Source organism: Lipophrys pholis (genome assembly GCF_963383615.2).
Source record: "Lipophrys pholis genome assembly, chromosome: 8".
In the NCBI taxonomy this organism is placed as follows: Eukaryota; Metazoa; Chordata; class Actinopteri; order Blenniiformes; family Blenniidae; genus Lipophrys; species Lipophrys pholis.
In genome coordinates, this window is record NC_137630.1 from 21,661,288 (window position 1) to 21,682,097 (window position 20,810).

At 41.6% G+C, this 20,810-nt stretch overlaps 1 protein-coding gene across 1 annotated transcript in view; it reads left to right on the plus strand.

The window, feature by feature from the left end:
* The window catches only part of LOC308113484 (membrane-associated guanylate kinase, WW and PDZ domain-containing protein 1-like), an 80,641-nt gene that overhangs the window by 33,997 nt on the left and 25,834 nt on the right, over positions 1–20,810 (plus strand). Inside the window, exons 3-9 of the mRNA XM_080469827.1 lie at positions 11,865–11,984; positions 16,047–16,235; positions 17,120–17,387; positions 17,698–17,745; positions 18,004–18,086; positions 18,566–18,604; positions 20,719–20,776. Of these exons, the coding sequence (XP_080325953.1) occupies positions 11,865–11,984; positions 16,047–16,235; positions 17,120–17,387; positions 17,698–17,745; positions 18,004–18,086; positions 18,566–18,604; positions 20,719–20,776 (805 nt within the window). The remainder of the gene's footprint in view (positions 1–11,864; positions 11,985–16,046; positions 16,236–17,119; positions 17,388–17,697; positions 17,746–18,003; positions 18,087–18,565; positions 18,605–20,718; positions 20,777–20,810) is intronic.

Here is a 20,810-nt window from a genome sequence, read left to right on the forward strand (position 1 = left end):
AAAAAGAAAAGAAAAGGAAAATATAATAAATACTCTTCTATTCCACAAAAATTAAAAATCATCATATATTATATTGATTTTATTTTTTGTCTTTAATGTAATTTATTGCAAATGGTCATTTAAGCAGACAAATAATAACTTAACATTTAAACGTGTAAATATGGTAACAATTTTAATTAAATAAAAAACTCTTTGATCATAAAAACCTGTAGTTTAGACTTTTGGCTCTTTAGTTTTGCTTTAAGGATATTACAGGTTACACTTTATTCTGTTTACACTATTCCTTGTACAAGACTGTCATTTTAAGACACAAAGATAGTCAAATAGTTTGTTATTGTCTGATATTCATTGATACGATGCACAGATGCATTTTTAAATCCTCCCAGTAAAGTATTGACCCAAATAGCCGTGACTCAGCACATATTCATCAGGATTACTGTTTTGAGGTCTTTTGAAAATGGATGGATGTCTCTGCAGTGAACTGCTGTAGCTTTCCCAACCCCGTGGAAGTTAATTGAACCTACTACAGCATGGCATGCTCTCAGCAGCACCTCAGTCCCTGATAGGATCCGTAGTGGGACTGCTATTTGCTTAATCATTAATCTGACGGCCTCTGCTACATTGATTCGCTCCCTGTTCCCCTTCATAAATCATTATGGGCCAGCAGTCTCTTTAATGGGGGATGGAAGTAGTGATTGAACACAGCCACATGGCACTGAAGATGTAGTAGTCACCTTGCTCTCCCGGTCAGCTGGTCAACACTGAGAAACATGTGGAGCTGCAGCACACTGCTAACTTCCAGACGTGAAGACAGAGGACCCATGTGTTGATTCATTCACGTTCGTCTCATGTGCAGACATTTACATTGACCTGGAGAAATGTGCTGTGATTGTCTTATTAGCATCACTAAAACCATTTGCCCCGGTGACACTGTAATGGATGCAAATGGACATGCATCCATAGTTTGCGGTTGAGCCCGTCCCATCGTCTGACCAGTGTATTAAGGGACTACTTGTGTAGACGAGGCCTTAAAGTGCTGCCTCAATCAATGCAGCTCTGGTAATTGGCTTAGAGGCCCAAGAGAGTTCCCTGCTAACTCCCTGTGTGACTGTTTGCTTTCTCTGCCCCTCCTCTGCTCTGTCTGCTCTGAGATATGTACGTAATGTCTCCTCACGTCACTTCTCTGCTCCTGTTTTCATAACACACACTTTCCCGTCAACAGAGACGGTGTGTTTGTTCTTGAAACAATCCCTAATTTTTAGCTGCAGCTTAGGTTTTGTAAGGTTCAGACGTGGCATTGATGGTAGGATTGGTATTATTCAGGAATATCTGCCTTTATATTCTAATCATTGGAGCATTGTTTGGAAATATTTTGTAAAGAAGTGGAAAAGAAAGAAACGGTCAGTTCCCTGCAGAACTTCCAATCGCTTGGTCCAGCTAATCTTCCTCTCAGGCCAGTGCTTGTTGTCATGTGGCTCCCCACCCTCCCCACTCGCCACCATCACACTCACAACCAGCAGGGGTTAAAAACAGCAGATGTTTGGCTCAACTGTGTGCGTGTGTCTCTCTCTGGGCGTATGTCTGCGTTAGACAATGAGTGGAAGCTCCTCAGACCATCAACAGCAGGAAGGCGATTGAGGGGCTATCAGATGTCAGCCGACTGCCCATTGTTAACACACAGGAGGACATTTTTTCACCTTGATTTGCGTGTGTTTGTGATTCTTGCTGTTGTTGCAGTATGTGCATGTAGATGGTGTTGTGCTTCTTGCAGACACAAAGTTTGCTGTCACTGGTGGTGAGGGGGTGGGGGGGGGGGGGGGGGGGCATGGTGGAGCAGTGGTTAGCACTCTCGCTTCATAGCAAGAAGGACACGTGCATGTTTTTGGGATGGATGAATGGATGGATGTTTGTGTGTCTGATGGTAACTTGTCAGATCAGTCCAGATCAGAGGAGGTGAACAGAGCTGGAGGTTGTGTGGGTGTGGATGAAGGACTATTCAGGGAACTGAAGTAACAGAACTAAACTGAGACAGCGGTCAGAAATGGACTCAACGGAAAGGCTGCAGAAGGTCCAGAGATAAATATCAACTCATAAAATTCAATCCTGCTCTGCACCACTTTGTTTGGATGATTAAAATTTTGTTTAATAAAATTAAAAAAATGCAGTAAGAAACGGAAAATCCATAAATCTTATGGTGCTTTTTAAGAAGTGTAACCATAATCAGCAGATATATGTTTACCTTCAAATAAACTCAGTAATACAGTAATTTAGAATAATGTCTATTGATCCTGGATCAAAAAATTATTAAAATGATCATCATTAAACTAATACCTGGGATATTACCAATAATGTATAGGGACAATTGGATTTGCATCATAATAGTGTACGTTATGAGTGATGGACCTTTTTGAAGCTGCTTGTTAAAAGCGTTTTGGCTAATTTATGCTTAAATGTGTAAAGACGCTCACACAATTATTGTAGGAACAGGTATGTTCATATTAACTTGTTTTTATCAAGTCTCTCATTATGTTGTAAATTCCTTTCTTGGTAGTTTTGAATGAATGAAGTCCCCACCATTTCATTATTGTACAAACCAGGACGTTGGTGGATTTTGAGGTTATTTTTTTAGGCCGTTCATAATCATGTCGTTTCTGTTTACTATCCTGATGTAAATGTGCCCTGCAGTCTAAAATCTGCCCAATGGCACCTTATTGGCTAAACCTGAGCTACAATGCTTACATGACAACAGTAGTTAATGATTACATAGATACATAATGGTGTGTCATTTCAAGTATAATTGCTTTGAGGAGTAAATTAAACAACTGAAACTAAAGGTTTTCTGTTATAATTCTATAGTAATCAAAGATAAACACTCTCAGCAGTACTTGATCTCTGAGGCGCAAGAATGTCAACCCTACCTGCATTGGATGAAATGCCATGAGCCTGGCTTAACAACAATATGATGAAGTTTAATTTAGAGGATTAAAATGCAACATCAAATGCAATCAAGACCTTCACTATCGACCTTTCCATTCCATCTGAAATCCTCAACGTCAGCGTCACACTTTTTAATCCTGCTCATGCACAGAACATTATTTTATGTGTGGATATTCCTGGCCAACCTGGGACACTTTGAGACAATACAAACATTCACTCAGCTACATGAATGAAATATTTAGTCGGCCTCCACAGATAACAGCTTCTCTCTCGGTATAAACTCGCACAGCTTGTGCCAGCCTGCCAGCCATGGCTGCAGTGCAGCTTCACTTCATGCACAAATGTCTTTCTTTTTGCAAGCCAATGATGGTTTTGTTTTGTTGTTTTTTTTAACCTTTGGGCAGTTCTGGATTTCTGTTGTTTTAGTGAGATCACTAATTGTAATGATGCAAAGTCAGATGATTTGGAGCAACATAAGAAAGGAAATATATATCACTGGCTGCCAAAACAGTGGAAATTGAGCCTTGTGCATTGTAAAAGATTCAGTAGCCAGATGGCCTTATAATCAGCTTTTCTCCGAAGCTTGATAAAATAGCCTCTAAATGTTTTACCATTAGTATGCAAACTTAAAGCCGTCCAAGACATTTGGGGAGTGGAAACTTGAGTCTGTCAGAATGTATAAGATAAAATGAGTTGTGACTTTTTACCTTACATTTGCATGCTTTACAGGCCAAATGTCATAAAAGTTCTGTTTCCGTTTTCTCATCTAAACCAACTTAATTACATGGGTAAAGTTAAATACCAGGACATTTTCCAAACAAAGGATTGCACTCTGCTGTTTTGTATGTGCAATCATTTTCAGAAAACAGCCATCATCCTCATGTCAGGACTCAATTTATACCATCACATGGGCTAAAAACCACAAGCATTGAGGTCAGCAACTTCATTTCACTAACTGTTGCTCCAGATAAATGCTGTCGGGCTCATTTGTATTTTATGTTTCATCACGTCTATAATAATGCTGCTGTAGTGAATCTGGAGTCTCTCTCAGTTTGTATCCTCCTGTTATACGTCCTCTCAATCCGCAGTGGAATGAGCTCCACTGTAAGGCGATATTGTTTCCCAAAGGAGTGGAACTTCAAGGTCTGTAATTAATGTGTGAGATGGTCCTGCAGTTTATGGTCCATGTTCAGTCGCAGTGAGTGAGCGTCCCAGTATGGTGAGACGGGATGTGGGTCATAGCATGCACTCGAACAGGCTGCTTCAGGGACACATGTCCCCTGCTCCAGAGCTTTTTATGAACTGCCAGTGAGGACAGAAACGGGCTTCAGCATCCTGATATTTATAGTTCACTCTCTGAATAGCCTACACATGTGTGTTTACACACTCCTCCTCTCTTTCTTCATCTCCAAGATAGTGAGTCTGTAAACGTGTCAGTGTGGATGCTCATACCTGTAAACATGCGACAAACATGTTGGTGTTTCCTGTGACTTCGAGCTCAGACAGGGAGTGCTCGAGAATTATGAGCAGATGAAGAAACAGAATCGACCTGCCTGATTATTCTCATGTTAACAGAACTAATCCGGTTAAATGGGTGACCCAAAAATAAAATAAAAAAAACACTAAATTCAAACCACTTATATGATCTCAACTAAAACCAAATAAGATCCTAATATCCTTTAAAAGTGTGTCCATTTCCATGATCATACAAAAACAGAAAAACAACAAGAGCAATAGAGGAGATTTGGAAAAGATTGCATTACTTTCTGAATTTAGGCATCAAATATGAAACCTCTGATGCCCAACAAGGAACGAATGCCCATTCATTCTGTTGAAACTATGTTTGAACCATGGCTTACGTAGTTCTGTAGTGTGTCCTCCTGTGAGCAACATTTCTCTATGTTTAATTGATTAGTGCATTAGTTTATGTATGTTTGTCTCGGAGTTTCCTGTGCGCCTCGCAGCTTGGGGTCATTTTTAAAAGGTTAAAAGGGGTGATTCTTCTTTACAAGTCATTTAAAATCTGTTGAATTTTTCAAAATGTTGTACTAGTAGTTTCAAAGGGTTAATTAAAGTGGGTTTCATGATACAGGAAAAAGACTTCTTAAAAGTTTTTTTGAAGGTTTTTGCACTTGATTCTCGATACCAATTTTGACTTTAATGCAGTCTACGAGGTGTGAGAGAGAACCAGGCTACTCTGAAAACAGCCTGCCGCTCGTCTGTATTTTGGGTTTTTAATGTCTCATGTTCTTCTTGACAACAGCTGAAACATTCTCTAGAATTCAGCAGATCAGACGAGTTGAGTTTTGGAGCAATGAAGGGTTTCTCCTCCTTTTAGCCCAGGTAAATGACGGAGAGCTTTTTACAGGAAGAATAATACTGATTTAGTCAAACTTCATATTATATCAAAAATCTAAATGTGTGTGTGTGTGTGTGTGTGTGTGTGTGTGTGTGTGTGTGTGTGTGTGTGTGTGTGTGTGTGTGTGTGTGTGTGTGTGTGTGTGGGTGTGTTTACAAGGGTGTGCAAGGTTTATGTTTAATGCATATGTTGGTGTATGCTGTGCCAGATTCCTCATGTTTCACAGATGCAATGACAAACAGGCTTCATTTGTCATCATTAAAACGAGTTCAGAGTGTGTGAGGAACTTGTGAGGAGAAAAACCAAGAAACTACTGTTAGGATGACATGTTTGTTTCCTCATAATGACGCATCACGACATACTTCTAGTACAGAAAATATGGTAAATGTATTTTCTCTGTCAGATTGATAGCATACTAAATACTATCCAGAATTACCACTTAATTTAAATTCATACTCACAAAGTTGCTGGATTCATAGTAGGACTGAACGATTAATTGCGTTTGTGATAATATCGCGATATGATAAAACGGGATTTTCTAATCGCAAGGGCTGCGATTTAACTGGTCATGTGATGACTTGCGCGTCCTGCGCGTGTCATCTGCCCACCTTGCCCGAACGGGCTAGTGGTTTATAGGGATGGAGCCAATCCGTTGCAGGATCGGGTTCCGATATCAACGTACTTCAAGGATCGGAAATTTCCGATCCAACCTGCAGAGGTCCGCTTCATTGTTACTGAAATGACTCCTCAGTGTTTCGCTGCTGCTGCAAACTGTGGACTGGGTTTCCTGAAGGGAGGCGGGTCTCAATGAGACATGGAGTAATGAGTCAGGAAATCCATTCCACAGTTTGCAGCCAGCGAGCAGGCCAGGGAAGTAGCTATCCAAGTTTTACACTCAAAACACCGCAAAGCAACGTGGATGTTTGCAAAGCAGTGGTACAGCGAGGCGGTCGCTTTGTCAACAGACGTCACCGTCACCGGCACTGACCGCGGCATCGAAACAATGATCAGCTCGCTCCTCCGCTGTAACAGGCGATTCCCATCTCCGTGAAGCTGCGTCCTACTCCGTGTTAAACTCCCTGAAAATAGTCCCAATCATTTGTGTTGTGTTAGAGCTGGAAACACTGCTTTTTGTGCTGCGTTGCTAAAGAATTTCTCCAGGGATTAATAACATAATTCTGAGATTTGAAAGATAGAACTAGTTTATTATGAGATGATGACATCACGCAGACCCCCACATTGTCCAAATGGAACAAAAATAGTTTGTACTGCTTCCTTTTCTGTCCTTATACTAACCTCAAGTTGTCTTTTGAGAGAATACATGTATACTTTAGTACATCCTCATTTAAAGTCAACAATAATCATAATAATAATATTAAAGCAAACAGAGCTCTGGTATCAGAATCGTATCAGCAGATATACAAATTTAAGTATCGGGATCGGATCGGAAGTGAAAAAACGTGGATCGGTGCTTCCCTACTGCAGTGTAGATGAGCAAACCGCTCAAAACATTTAATGTCATGCCCTGCATTAGTATAGTGACTATGACTATGACTTCACAACAGACCACTAAAATAGCTGTGTAAACTTTCAAATTCCTACCAAAATGTCATGGCTGCAGACAATCCCACAACAGAGTAATTGCTTATGTGTCCTGACTGAGCAGCTGACAGTGATTAGTAAGTGTTTGATTATCTCATTTTATTGCTCAATATAGAACGACACTACCGAGAGTTTGTTACACAGAGTAGTGAATGACTGAAGGTGTAGTTATTGCATGCTGATTTGAAAGCTGCTGCGTATCACCTCAAATTCAGAAAACACACATATCGATGAGAACGTAAAAGTGTGACTTATTGTTTGGTGGATTTGAGACACGTGTTCAGTCCTGGGGTGAACACACTGCCTGCCAGTCTGTGTAGGATCAGCAGGTATGAGTTACTGTAGGAGACAAAAAGCCTCTTTATCTGTACGAGCCATCATAAAAACAATGTCAGCCTATTACTGTTATATAATAGTACGACTTTCTTCCATCCCACCTCACCGTGTATTCCGTGTTCTGCTGTTTATGGGGCTGTAGGCACACCGTGCATTCTTGATGTCTCTACAGTCTCCTGCCACAAGATAGATTACAAGTGCGAAGTGAGGAAGGTTAGAAATTATAGAGAATTTCCACCACGAGCTTTCACCATTTACAGCTGCCCGTGATTTGTTGTGCGAGTTTGCACCCAGACCAGCTTCACGAGGGAGGCAGCATCATTTAGTTTCAGCGCACCAACAGGAGAGTAACTTCTGAATGAAAATACCATCAATACACCGACTGACACCGCTGTCTCTTGTTTCCTTTCACGGAATAATCAAACCCGCTGACACCATTAAACTTCAAATGCTTTGTCTGTTTCATATCTGGAAATATACACCCAAATCTGTCATTTTTAATTTACCGACATCAACACAAATGGCTCATTGTAACACAGACGTCTTAATTTATTGCATTTCTAACAAACAGCTCTGCTGCATCTGCAAACAGGCACTTGTGTTCCCAGAGTTTTGATTGTTAGGCTTACATTTGGAGCAGGATGTCGTTGGCTTTGTGAATCATTTCATGTTTTTTGTTATTGTTTTTTGTTTTTTTTACTAGTGTTTGGATTTGCTGGGAAAACCACTGAAAAATGAATACCAAAAATGAAATCACCCTGTCATAAATACACATTTGTCAAACGTATCTACTCCTTAATCTCAAAGGCAAAATGCAAACCCCTACATTTCAATAAGATGCAGCATTCTCTCTGAATAAGCAGCCTCTATGTGAACAAGTATTGCTTCATTCTCAGAAGTGAAGATGTTTCTTGACGTCTATTTCTGACAGTGAAAGAATGGAGACGTTGATGACTCTCAGTGGAAGTTAGTTTATCAGCTCAGGGCTCACCACGGCCCAGAGAAAACACTGATAGTAAGAGGAGGAGGCTGACCTCACTGCTACTGTCGTACACTGAGAGCATTCAAGAAAAGCTTCACAACACATCTTTAGTTCAGGTCAGGAATGTGGTCTGGCACAAGAGTATTTTCAAAGAAGACAAAGCATTCTTTATTGAATCTAATGTCAGGTTTTGAGTGTTTTTGTCTATGTTTAGCTTAACAGAGTGCAGAATTGTGTTTTTCTTTTGGAATAGCAATAGGCGATGGTACAAGAACAAATTACTTTCTACTCTGGTTTTTAGATTCCCTTGGTAACGCATCAGGTTATATCTTGACTTTGGCCCGGGCTCAAATCCTGGTTGCACCTGGAAAGTCATCCAGGTTAAAACTAGTTCAGATTGAAGTGAATTTCTGTGGTAACCTGTAAAAAGAAGCAGTCAAATTTACAGGGGATTTTTTGGGTACTCTGGTATCCAACCCTTTAATGTCTATAATAAATCGAATAATCAAGCAAAGAAGAAATTGTTCATTCAGGATTAAAACTCACTTTTATGAATACATTTTTTGTGCGTTCGTGCGCGCTTCATCCATTTATTACCGATTACAACACCATGATGGTTTGTTTTTAGTTTGTTGTGTGTTGATGATTTCTGGTCGTCTCAATTGTCAGAATGTGAGAGATCTTCTGATGAAGACCGAAAGAAAATAATCCAGCTGGAAGCTGGATGTTCAGAGCAGTGAGTCAGTGCAGAATGTGAACTCCTTCCCTTTCTAAACACACAACATGCCAGATACAAGAAAAGCTTGTGAAATATATGTCGTGAATGTGAGAGCAGAGATCCGCTGACGGCAAGAAGCCGGCTGCAGTGAAATTAATGATCCTGCTTAAACTTTAGCTGGCAGTGTTGCTTTGTGAAGGTAACAACTGTGTTGTTGTTTCATCAGACAACAAGTGTTACTTTGAGTTGCAGTTGACTGCTCATGTTTATCTGTTCCACCTTCCGGCCTGGTGACTTGGACAGCAGAGCAAAGAGAGAGAGACCCAGAAAGAACGACCCAAAACACCGGACGTACCGTTTGTGGGAGATTGGTGTCACATGACAACAAATCTGTGATGGTAGTTGTGACTGATCAGAAGCCAAAGCACTGTGTGATTAACTTCCACAGTGTGTATAGCCGTCAAATCCAGCAGTGGCCCACATCAGGAAATCGGACTGACAAAACTTTACAAAATCAGCTTTTTAAATCTTTGTTTTTTATCTTACCTCAGGTGTTGTCAATGATTGTGGATGTGAAGCACTTGTTTGTGGCACTCGGATAGTTTCCAAGCATCTTCCTGTATTTGTTAAAGTCAGTTTGTTTATATTTCATTTTGAGCAAATAGATGGTGCTGAAAACATTTTATATTGCTATGATTGAATGATCAGTGACTGACTCTGGATGTGTGTTTCTGAGGCAGATTGTTTTACAGATTATTGTCGATTCCCCAAAAAGTAGTTTGTTCCATTATTTGACACAGCAGCATTGTGCCGACAATAAGACAATCTACACAGTGGAATAAGGTGATTTTAACTCCATGTAAATTAGCTCTGATCCTCTCCTGAGTTTGATTTGACTGACCTTTAGTAGATGGATCCCTGGCTGTGACTTTATTGAATGCATCAAGTTGGATGATATTTTTATTATAGGCCAGACTTCCATTATTGGAAGGTTACAATCCCAAAATGTTCAGAGACACTGTTGTTCTATACTAAATGTGTGATGATGATGTAACAAAAGCTTGAATATTTAATGATATTGGCAGAGCCGAGCTAGTCAGACTATCAGAGCACTGCACTGTGGGGAATAGCCGGGAATAACAGATCCATTCGTCAGTCATTAGAGCTCACCTCAGGAACACCATCTCCCACCATGGGACCACCCAGTCCGATGACTCAAACTCCCAGACAGCTTCACTTTCATCTCCTCCTCCTCCACACAGGTGAATACAAAGCAGCACTTGGCTGGTGTGACGTTGTTATAAACGGGCAGCTACATTAGCAACTTATTTCCCTCATGTGAAGAATTTGATTTCTTGCGCACATCTTGTCTCAGAAATATTTCCCCCTGCTTTAGAATTTGTCTTGAATTTATGTCCTTAAAGAAATTGCTGGTTTTTTTTTAAGGACTTATATAATATAATGTGTGTGAGCGGGGTGTAGCGTGAAGGATGGTGTATGAGTGTGCATAGTAGTGTGTGTGGCTTGGGTACTATAAACACTTCCACATAAAAGACTTTTCTTATGAATAGAGAGTAGTGATGATGGAAAGTTGTTGACAAAATGACTAACTCCTGCATTAATATATGCCATTCTATATAAGTATAGAATGGCATATTTTAACAGACTAATATTTGATTTATTCATGAAATGCACAAATGACATCCAAATGGCCATCGTGAATCCTTTTAGTTTTACGCTTGTTGGATGATCTCTTTTGAAGTCGAGTGATGTGATGACATGTTGGAGGAGTTTTCCACTTTGACCATCATCAGACAAACACTAAGACTTACCAAAGCAATGTGTGATGCTTTATTTGATGTGAAACAGACTGCTTCAGATTGTGACAGAAGCAGATAAAACACAGATCCAGTAAGGGGTTTTCAGATGGGGCGTGTGCGTGTGCGTGTGCAGGCACTCCTGTCCTGGTCCCAGATGGGTTACAACTTCCATCAACCATCTGGTCTCTCATCTTCTCTTTTGTAAGGACAGAGACACAATAGCCCCGGTTTCTATTGTCTGGTGTCGGCCTCCTCCTGCAGAGAGGTTCCTCCTCAAATTAAAACCCCACAAACCAACAATCATTAACTCCACAAGTGGGGGGGGGGGGGGGGGGGGGGGGGGGGGGGGGGGGGGAACTCGGGGCAAAAAAGAAAATATTGAAAATGGTTTGAAACTAAAGGGTTGATGATCAGACTGATAGTGTGCAAAACTTTCCACATGAAATAATTTCCTTGTCTCATGTGTTCTCTGGTTTCACTACACAACGGAGGCAAGCTCTGTTTTATACGTCTCATACTGAAAGCACTCCAGTCAAAAAGCAATCACATCATCGATGCAGGGAGTGTAGCTGCAGAACAATACAGTCATAAGAGAAACAATGCAGCTGTAACAAATTGTTGAACAGTTTCATCCCATTGAATTTCACTATACGAGACTCACCAGAAAGAAATGAATAGATTAACAGCAGTGTAAGGATAAGTATATGGCTAAAGGTGACCTTTACTTTATCTCCTGACTTAGCAGGCCAGCAATTTTCTTCAGGGAGCGAGCGAGAGGGACAGAGACTGAGAGAGAGACACACACAGCTCAAGATGCGAGCTGTGATTTAATTTCCTAACATAATATTTGCAGCCACTCAACAAGCCGTTCTTCTCCAATGACAGTGCTGAATCCCAATCACTCTCTCATCATCTGAAAAAGCTGAATGAATGTGGAGATGCCGGCTGCATTTTAAATTTAATGATAGGCTTTTGGTGTTGGTTTTAAAAAGAAGCATATTTAACACGTTGTGCCTGGAGGGAAATACTAATGCACTCAGTCACCTGTGAGTGCATGGATTGCATTTTAATGCTTTATTAATCACTTTTTTTTTTCTCCTTTGTTTACAGGTACAACCCGCCCCCCTCGAGACGGCGAGGTCCCAGGGGTGGATTATAACTTTCTGTCTGTGGAGGACTTTCTAGAACTTGAGGAAAGTGGCACGCTACTGGAAATAGGAACGTATGAAGGTGAGGATGAGGATGACAATGATATTGATGATGAGCGGCACTTCCCGTGACTCATGGTAGTGCAGGTGCCCTCGTTCTCCACAGACACGATGAGCGTCCAAATGCATCCGTGCCTACATGAAGGCTGTAGTACTGTGCATGATGCATCCAGGAGACAGCAGGTCACTCTGCCTCTGTCCCTCTCTCTCTGATTAGGACGTTGTGGACGGCACAGAGTCGCATACTGACACATGTGTTTGTGCGTGTGCGTGTGCGCGTGCGTGTGTGTGTGTGTGTGAGAGAGATTATGTGTATGCAGCTTGGAGAGGATGTTACAACATTAATCTGCTCTCCACCGGTTCTGCTGTGTGTTGGCACCGGTTCTCCTTTTCACGCAGACGATGTCAAATACCTGTTCACAGGATTCCAAACAGCTGGAGGAGCAATGAACAGATCAATTTAATATTAATATGATCCTATGAAAAATATTTTATTTATCTGCATAAAATTCTAAACTTCATTAGGTAATTATTGGAATATTGGAAAATATTTATTATTTCAGTCACTGTGACAGTATAGAGAGCTGAGAAACCCAAACATCTCTGTCCCCTGCAACGTCCTGCAGTTCTACTAGACCACCAAGCCGCTCCATGACCAAACTCGATATATGATCTCTCAAACCAGATCACCTCAACAGGCTCTTCTCAATGTGGAGAAGCAGCGGCTTGACTCAGAGTCTGTCCCGGATGGTGGAGCTCCTCACTCCATCAAGAAGAGTGACACCCGCCACCCTGCAGATAAAACTCATTTCAGCCATTTGTATCTGCAGGCTCATTGTTTCTGTCATGAGCCCAAAGTTCATGACCACAGGTGAGGGTGAAGATGTAGACTGACTTGTAAACAGAGAGCTTTGTTTTACAGCTCAGCTCCCCCTTCACAGTCTGCTACAGTGACTGCATTATTGCAGCTGCCTGTCCGAATCTGTGGCTGATGTCGCAATCCCTCCTCCTATCACTCATGAATAAGACCCTGAGATACCTAGACTCCTGCATCTGGGGAAGGTACTTCCCACATGATGCCCTTCCGGTCTCGACTGCGCCTCCACACCCTGTCCATAAAAAGCACAAACAGAAGGGGTCATAAGGTACAACCTCGGCAGAGTCCAGCGCCCACCTTGAACAAGTCTGACTTAATGCTGGGCGCATAGACACAACTCTCACAGCGGAAGTACGACTGTATAAGAAGAAAGACTAGATAGCCTGCAAAGCAGCAGATCCGGTACTCCATACTCGAAGAGCACCTCACACAAGACATGTCTACAAAGCACATGTGAACAGCTGGGGCCTATATGATGACCCTTGATAAACATATTTAGGATATATCTCTCTGTTACCTGTTTGGACTTACCCAGACATGCGCGATCCTGAAAAACATAAACACGAAGCAGGTTGATAACTCGCTAGTTTAACCCAGAGGTTTCCCTTCGGGATCAGAGCTCGTGCACATGAAAGGGGCAGAGTTTGCAGCGTCTGACCAATTACACACACGGACAAACTATGCAGTGCCACTTGCGTTACCATAGAAGAGCAATTATTCTATGAAAATATGAAGAATTAATAAATACATCCACCGGGTTAAAAGCAACACTGTTGCCGCATCTAAAGCCAGAAAATTGCTGACTTTTTTTTGCATGACTTAGTGAGATTACACAATATTAATTCATTGGACAATATGAACGGACACTGTGATCACTCGGTTTTACTTTATAATGGCAGGAACGTGTCGGGCAGAGCTTCCTCACTGCTCTTCCTTTATTTTTTGTTTTCCATCAAGTTGTTTTGAGGCTGAGTTTCCCCCGTGTGAATGCGTTTTGTGTTGGAATATTAATTCTTCACAGTGACGACAGGAGTAGATGTGCGTTCCATAATTTCATGTTTATATATTTCTGTCAGGCATGACCATCATTATTAACCTCATTATTTCAGATGCAACCCTCATGGAGCTAAACAGACTTGGGAACCAGTCAAGAACAAGTACAAAATCATCATTCGAAACCTCAGTGACGAGGCTTTATTTTATTATGTGAAAAAGATTGCTCTAAAAACTATCTCCTCTATGCATCGCTCCACTCAGCTCTAAAACTGTGTTGTATTTGGTGCAATATAAATAAAGTTGAATTGAATTGAAACAATCATCTAAGAATGGGCAGGTCATTTTCCAAGAGATCTGATTGGTCAGGAGGCGGAGGTCTGACCTCTTATCCAGAACATAACCTGGTCCAGAGCAGATAAGACATTCACAATAGGTTGCCGTGGTGATAAATCACCACTACAGGAAGAAGTGAACGAGCGTTGCATTACGGAAAACCCAGGGTTAATCCTTGAATTTTCCTCAATAAGAGAAAATCCAAAGTCGTCATATAGGCCCCTTGTCTATTGTCCATTGTTGCTCCTTTCTGTTCCAGTCTCCAGTCCAGTTCTCCCACATAGACGTTCCTCGGGAGGCTGAGAAGTGTGATACCTCGATAATTGGCACACACAGTCCTGTCCACTTTTTTTTAAATGGAGTCTGCCAGACCGAAGTCCTGTACTGATACTGTAGAGGTGTTTCAACCAAGACTCCCCCACAATATCCAGGGCCTTAAATAACTCCGGGTATGTCTCATCCATTCCTGGGGCCATGTCAACAGGGACTTCTTTGTGAGTACCCTGGTGACCTTTCACCAGGGAAACAGACAAGAGGCAATTTTAGGGTCAGTGTCCTGATCAATGACGCTCCAACATGTGAACAGTAGGAGATGGGGAATCAAACCTGCAAAACTCTGATGGAGAGACAACCACAACCGAGCCACAGCTGCCCCTAAACTAAAATGAATAAAGACGGGGATCTCAAACTCAATATACTCAATTATTTCCCTTTGTTTCACTGCAAAGACAAATGACTTCATGAAAAGACCATTTCAAATCTTCTTACACAATCTGGAGAAGTTTAACATTTAAGAAAAATAAGTGTAAATTCAGTAATATGCCACTTTTAAAGACACATTGCACAATGATGCAAAATACAGTGAAATGTCAGAAAAAAACCAGTCTGCCCCTGGCGAGCCACTTTTGGCTCCTTGGCTATTTGTTTGACACGTCTTATTGAAGCAGTTTAACAGTAGTTGTACTTGAATGCACGTTTTCTAAACTCTTTTCATCCCAGGTTATACTTTGCCTATAAAAGCTGAAGGGTTCAGATATTTGCTTTTGTTTGTTTTCTGTCCTAAAATGACTGAGATGATGCATATTAGTTGTATGTAGTTGGAAAGCTATAGCCTGCACCTGGTTTGTTAAATTTACCATGAAGCCCAGAAGCAGAATGAAAAAGCTCAAGATATGGTAACTGTTTTTAATATTGATGCTAAGATAAGCCAAACTCTGGTGACTCTTGCATGGTATCATTAAGCTTTGAAGAAATGAAGTGCCAAGCGGAGTGAATACAGGACATTGATCTTTTGAAGATCACCACTGTTGTATATTATGCTATTGCCTACGACACAACTAGTTTAATAATGAATGAATAGAGATAAAAGGAAGTTTAGTCTGATGATGGTCAAGAGTGCAGTAGGGATTATTGGATATGTCGAACTATTGATGTAGCGTTGCCATTATGTGCTGGAGATGAGATTCCTCTTTTCTTCTTCATGATTAGTACAACGCTCCAAAGCTTGTTTGTACCACTGACAAATAAATATCCATTACAACCTGAAAAAGCGACCAAAACAAGCACAGTGCTGAGAGCCGATCTATTGTTTTGCTCAGTATGCTTTCAAGGTCCAGACAATACAGCTCTGCAGGCTCAACTACGAGGCAGATTTTACCCAACCAGCTGCTGATTTCCACGATTTGTAGTCACATTGTGACCAAGCCTCATGTCTTTTCCTCTCATTGTAAGATTAGCTGTGGAGGATCCTCTGCTGCTATCGCTCTGTCCCCGATCTGCCTCTTTTTATTCCCAGCTTCGTTTCTCTGTTGCACTTTCTCCTTCTCCCTCCTTCTGCATCTCTCTCTCAAGCATGCTAATGTCCTTCTTGTTGCCTAGGTAACTATTATGGGACCCCCAAGCCGCCAAGGCAGCCCATCATCGGGACAGTGATTCTCAGTGATGCAGACTCCCACTGGTCCACCCCAACACGCACCAAGTCTTACAATGACATGCAAAACGCCCGTGTAGTGCCTGCTGACGACGATGATGACGACCAGGCCTCGGAAATGAACAACAGTTTTACAGGTGAGGGTGCCGCTGCCTCCCTCCCGGCTCCTGTCTCTGATGTGTGCTTCTGTTTGCTTTTCACGAAGCGCTTCCTCGGAGTGTCTGTGCACATACGAGCTGCCGGATGAGGATGCAGAACAAGAGAGATAATATGTGAATGTTTGTGAGTTGTATGCTGACGTTAGTCTGGCTGTTACATCATGTTTCTGTGATGCTTCCAAACACTGCCATCTGCCTGTGAGGAGGGGGAAGATCACAATCTACACACAAGATTTAGCATTTCCTCACACCTTTGCATTAACTGTTTGAGGAGAGAACCTCTGACTGAATTTCCTGTAGTGTATTTCCACATTCATTAGGATCTTTCTTACTAGGATTGAAAGCATGTAAACAAATGATAGAATTAGATCTAAAGCCAAAGCTGTCTTTTTTTATTAATCATATTGGGTGTTCTGTCCTGTTTTGAGTGCAGGAGTTGGCATGTTCTCTCTCTCGCTTGCTGTGGATGTATGCCCTCTCTGTGTCTCCATGCCAGGCTGCCAGAGGCTTGAATTTGCATTTGATCAACATTGAAAGGCCCACGGAAGTGGTGGAGGAAATGTGGCCAAAACTGGGGGTTGGGATAACTAGCTTTGAGAGAAAGAGGCTTTAGGGTGGAGAGATGAAATGGGTGGGGGTCAAGATGAGTTTGGGAAAGACTGTTGCTGAAGGAATTTGCATATTTCTGTGCCTCTTTTCATTACACTAGAAAAGAACAGGGGGAAGGGGGAAGCACTGGGAGTTTGCATGACATGTACTAAAGCAGATCCAATGTGTCTATAACTTTCTCGCATGCATGAGACATAAACTGTTTTTGTTTCTGTTTTCCTGTTGTTCTGTGTTGTGCTTGTTGTGTTACCCAGGATCCTTAGTGCGTAGTCTCTTCCCCTCTCCTTTGTTGTGCACAGGTAACCCTAACGACCAGGACGAGAGCCGCGGCGGCATCCTCCGGCCGTACCCTGCACGTGACAATGCTCCATCCTGTGGTCTGAACAATGCGGCCACCTCCACTGCAGAAAGCGGGCAGCAGACCCTCGCGGAGCCGCAGGTCTCCCCAGAAGACCCGCTGGGACCGCTGCCCGAGAACTGGGAGATGGCCTACACTGAGAACGGAGAACTTTACTTCATAGAGTATGTATCAACAGCCTGCAGTACTTAACAAGCTAATCTGCTCAGCACACCTTTGGCACTGTCAGAGTAAGCATTACCCTCCCAAGCTCTTGCTGCAGTTGTGTGTTTTGTGTAGTTTATCTGCACTGTTATTCTTTTTGTTTGTCCAGTGGCTTGTTGTCCCCAATGATTTGGTTTTTAGGGCTCCCCAGACAACCCGCCCAGCCTACTGGGTGCTACCGCTTTCCTGTTAATCCCTCCATGTCCCGATCTCAAAAGGAGATCACATCCTGATCACCTGACTACCTCCACCTCTCTGTCCTCTCTGCAGCACGACAAAGGCACACCACCAAGACATGGCTGTGTATTTTCAGAGCTTGTATGTTCATTTCTGCTATCACTGAATTACAGAATGTTCTTGTTTAACAATAGAGGGAAAAGTCGGGGTGTTGTTGATATCCTGTCTGTGTCGCTCTGTTCCTTTCATTTCTCTTTTGAGCCCTGAAAACTTGCTGATGCATTTTCTTTTTCTCTAATTCTTCTTGATGCCTTCATGTGTCCCTGCTGTGTTTTTGTGTGTCGGCTCGATGGCCTGGACTGAACGTCTCTCCGCTTCTGTTTTTTTTTCCCCTCTCAGCCACAACACTAAGACCACATCATGGCTGGATCCTCGGTGTCGAGACAAAGCCTCCAGACCTTTGGAAGAGTGTGACGACGATGGTGAGCTTCTGCATGCGATTCACAAAACAAAAGTGTGTGTGGTGGCATTGAAACACTAAGTGTTGCTCGAGGTGTCAGACGTGTGTCGTGACAATTCAGGTCTTTTACAAGAGATTTTAATACTTCGGTGTAGTTTTGAAAAATGTGTTGACTTGGAAATTTGTGTTTTGATTAGTCGTGTTATAAAAACTATGTTATTTAATGACATAATTTAAAATGCACTGTACATTAATAGCAGAGATTGCAGAATTGCACCATCATGTGGTGAAAAGTGTTACGTATCACACTGCAGCTCAGACTGTTTTAGGATGTTTTACCCTGTGATTATCAGTTTCTAAGGGCTCTCTTTTTCTCTGGACTGTCACTTCATCCATTCTTTATTTACTTTTGATTCCTCCACCCCCCCACCTCCCCACCCCCTGCTGTCCATCCTCTTTCATTTTTTTCAATCTTTGTTTCATTCTGCTTGAACCGTGGAGAAGAAGGGATCCATACGGAGGATCTGGAGAGTGATCTCGGTAAGCTTTTAGATTGTCATGTTATGTTATCATATTGGTAGTTTGAGCTCTCCCAGCTTGTTTGAGCTGGTGAAAGCAGTGGCACACATTGACAGCTGGTGGCAGTAATGTGCACTGATAGAAAAATGAAAACTATTTTAAGGAAACCATTTAGATAATCATGAGATGCAAATGGATTGTTATTGCACTATATCATTAATCCAACAGCACTTATACTTGTAATTGAGTACAATTTAAGCAATGTAACAGTAGTAGGTTTACGGTTCACTTTTCAGCTCTGGTTTGATTTCAGCTACAAAATCTCAGTCTGAATATTTAGTCTTGCTTGTTTTCTTGTCTAACGTGATGTGCACCTTTGTTCTGGTGGGTTTAGTTTAGTTTAAATCCCAGGAACATGTGTAGACGGTTCTCCTGGCTGTGTCCAGCAGCAGTAAAAGCTGCTCAAGCTATACTAGGTGTTTCTCATCTGCTAAAATTCTAAATGCAGAGCTAAGCTTGCTGAGCTTAAGTTAGGTGACTTCTACATATCATATTCAATCTTCCCCTAAATTTCTGCATTCATTCTTTTGTAGTAAATACAGGACATGCATGTATTTAATTTAAAAAGTTACAGAATGCCTAAATTTAACTTCTGGTTCTCACAAATGAGCTGGGAAGAATTTTAAAATTGTCCTTCATAAAACATTATGTACAGTTATGAAACTCTTATTTAAATCTGGCCATCATGTTTTATGTCCCATCCGAAATAAGTCATGTTTTTTTGGCTGATAGTTTTAGTACAACTCTTGCCTTGTTCTCCAAATATCATGTCCCCTAGACTTTCAGGTTAAAAAGGCGCAACCTAGCTGTAATCCACATGTATTACTGTGAGATAAACCATATGAGGTTTAGTTGTATGTTGTTAATTATAGCGAGGTCTTTGTTCCTTGTTTTGCCATTCCGATATGTCTTTTTTTTCTACTTTAAGCCCTTTAATTTCCTTCACATGAAACTGAAATGCTCATCTAGTCCTTTAAGTTGCATGGCTTGAGCAAAATTAGTATTTCTCTAATACGCAGAAGAACACATTTGGAATGAATCATGCTGCGGTTTTACTGAGGACACGGGTTAATAGAAGTACCTATTATAGACCCGCATATTGGCAAATCGCTGAACTGCGGATACACTTCCAATCTGCTAAAGTAATGTAAACAACACTGTAATGATATAAGCGCTACATGTCAAACAGACTGTGATGTCTGGCTGTGGCCCTTTAATATTGCTGGCTGCTGAGATGAGACAGGCTGTGATTATTGATTGTGAAATTCAGTCTCTTATGAAAGTGTTTACTGAACTCGCGAGAAGCCCGCAGGAGCACAAAGAGGTAATGGTCGCCACATGAAATCCGATACAGCGAGGAGGGGAGAACAGTTGCCAACATCTTTATGCCAATGAATGTGTCAGAGACATGGTCTGTGATCCCATGAGGCGTCAGGCTGTTGTACGATGTGTGACTGTGCACGCACAGTCAAGACAGACCCAGTTGGGTGTTCATGTACTGTATTTTTTTAGGCTATTTGTCACTATTTGCCACCACAATTCCACCTGTAGTTTTATATAAATGCTTCTGTTAAATGCATGTGTTGTGTGGTGAGCAGCATTTATATGAAGAATTGCTTAAAGTTCCACATCACCTTTGTTTTTCTTAAAGTGCGCCTAATAAAATGTTGGTAGGTGGTGGAAAAGAGATCCAGGTTGTTATCTAACAGCTATCAACAGGTACACTGCTAACAGATAAGTAAGTGTTGCTGGCACAGCTCCAGCATTCTGTACCTGAAAACAGACAGTTTGGACTCCAAATGCTGCCTCTTTCCTGAGGTTGTAGCAGAAGCATTTTAAATTCTTCTAAAGTCTTGGAAGATGTATACCACAGCTATTTCAGTGATCCATTAAAGCTATAAAAAATACAGAAACAGTTAAAAAATCTATAACAATATGAACAATAATATAACCTGGCTGGAACCTGGAATCCATAGTCAGCTGGGATCTGTTCCAGCACCTGCTGAAAATGGATGACTAAAGTGCAAATATTTTCTAGATCAAGTGACTTAATGCTGCTTCCTTCTTTATTGCAGAGCTGCCTCCAGGATGGGAAAGAATAGATGACCCAGTGTACGGGGTTTACTATGTAGAGTAAGTGTGTCACGTCTTATGATTGCGACTCAGT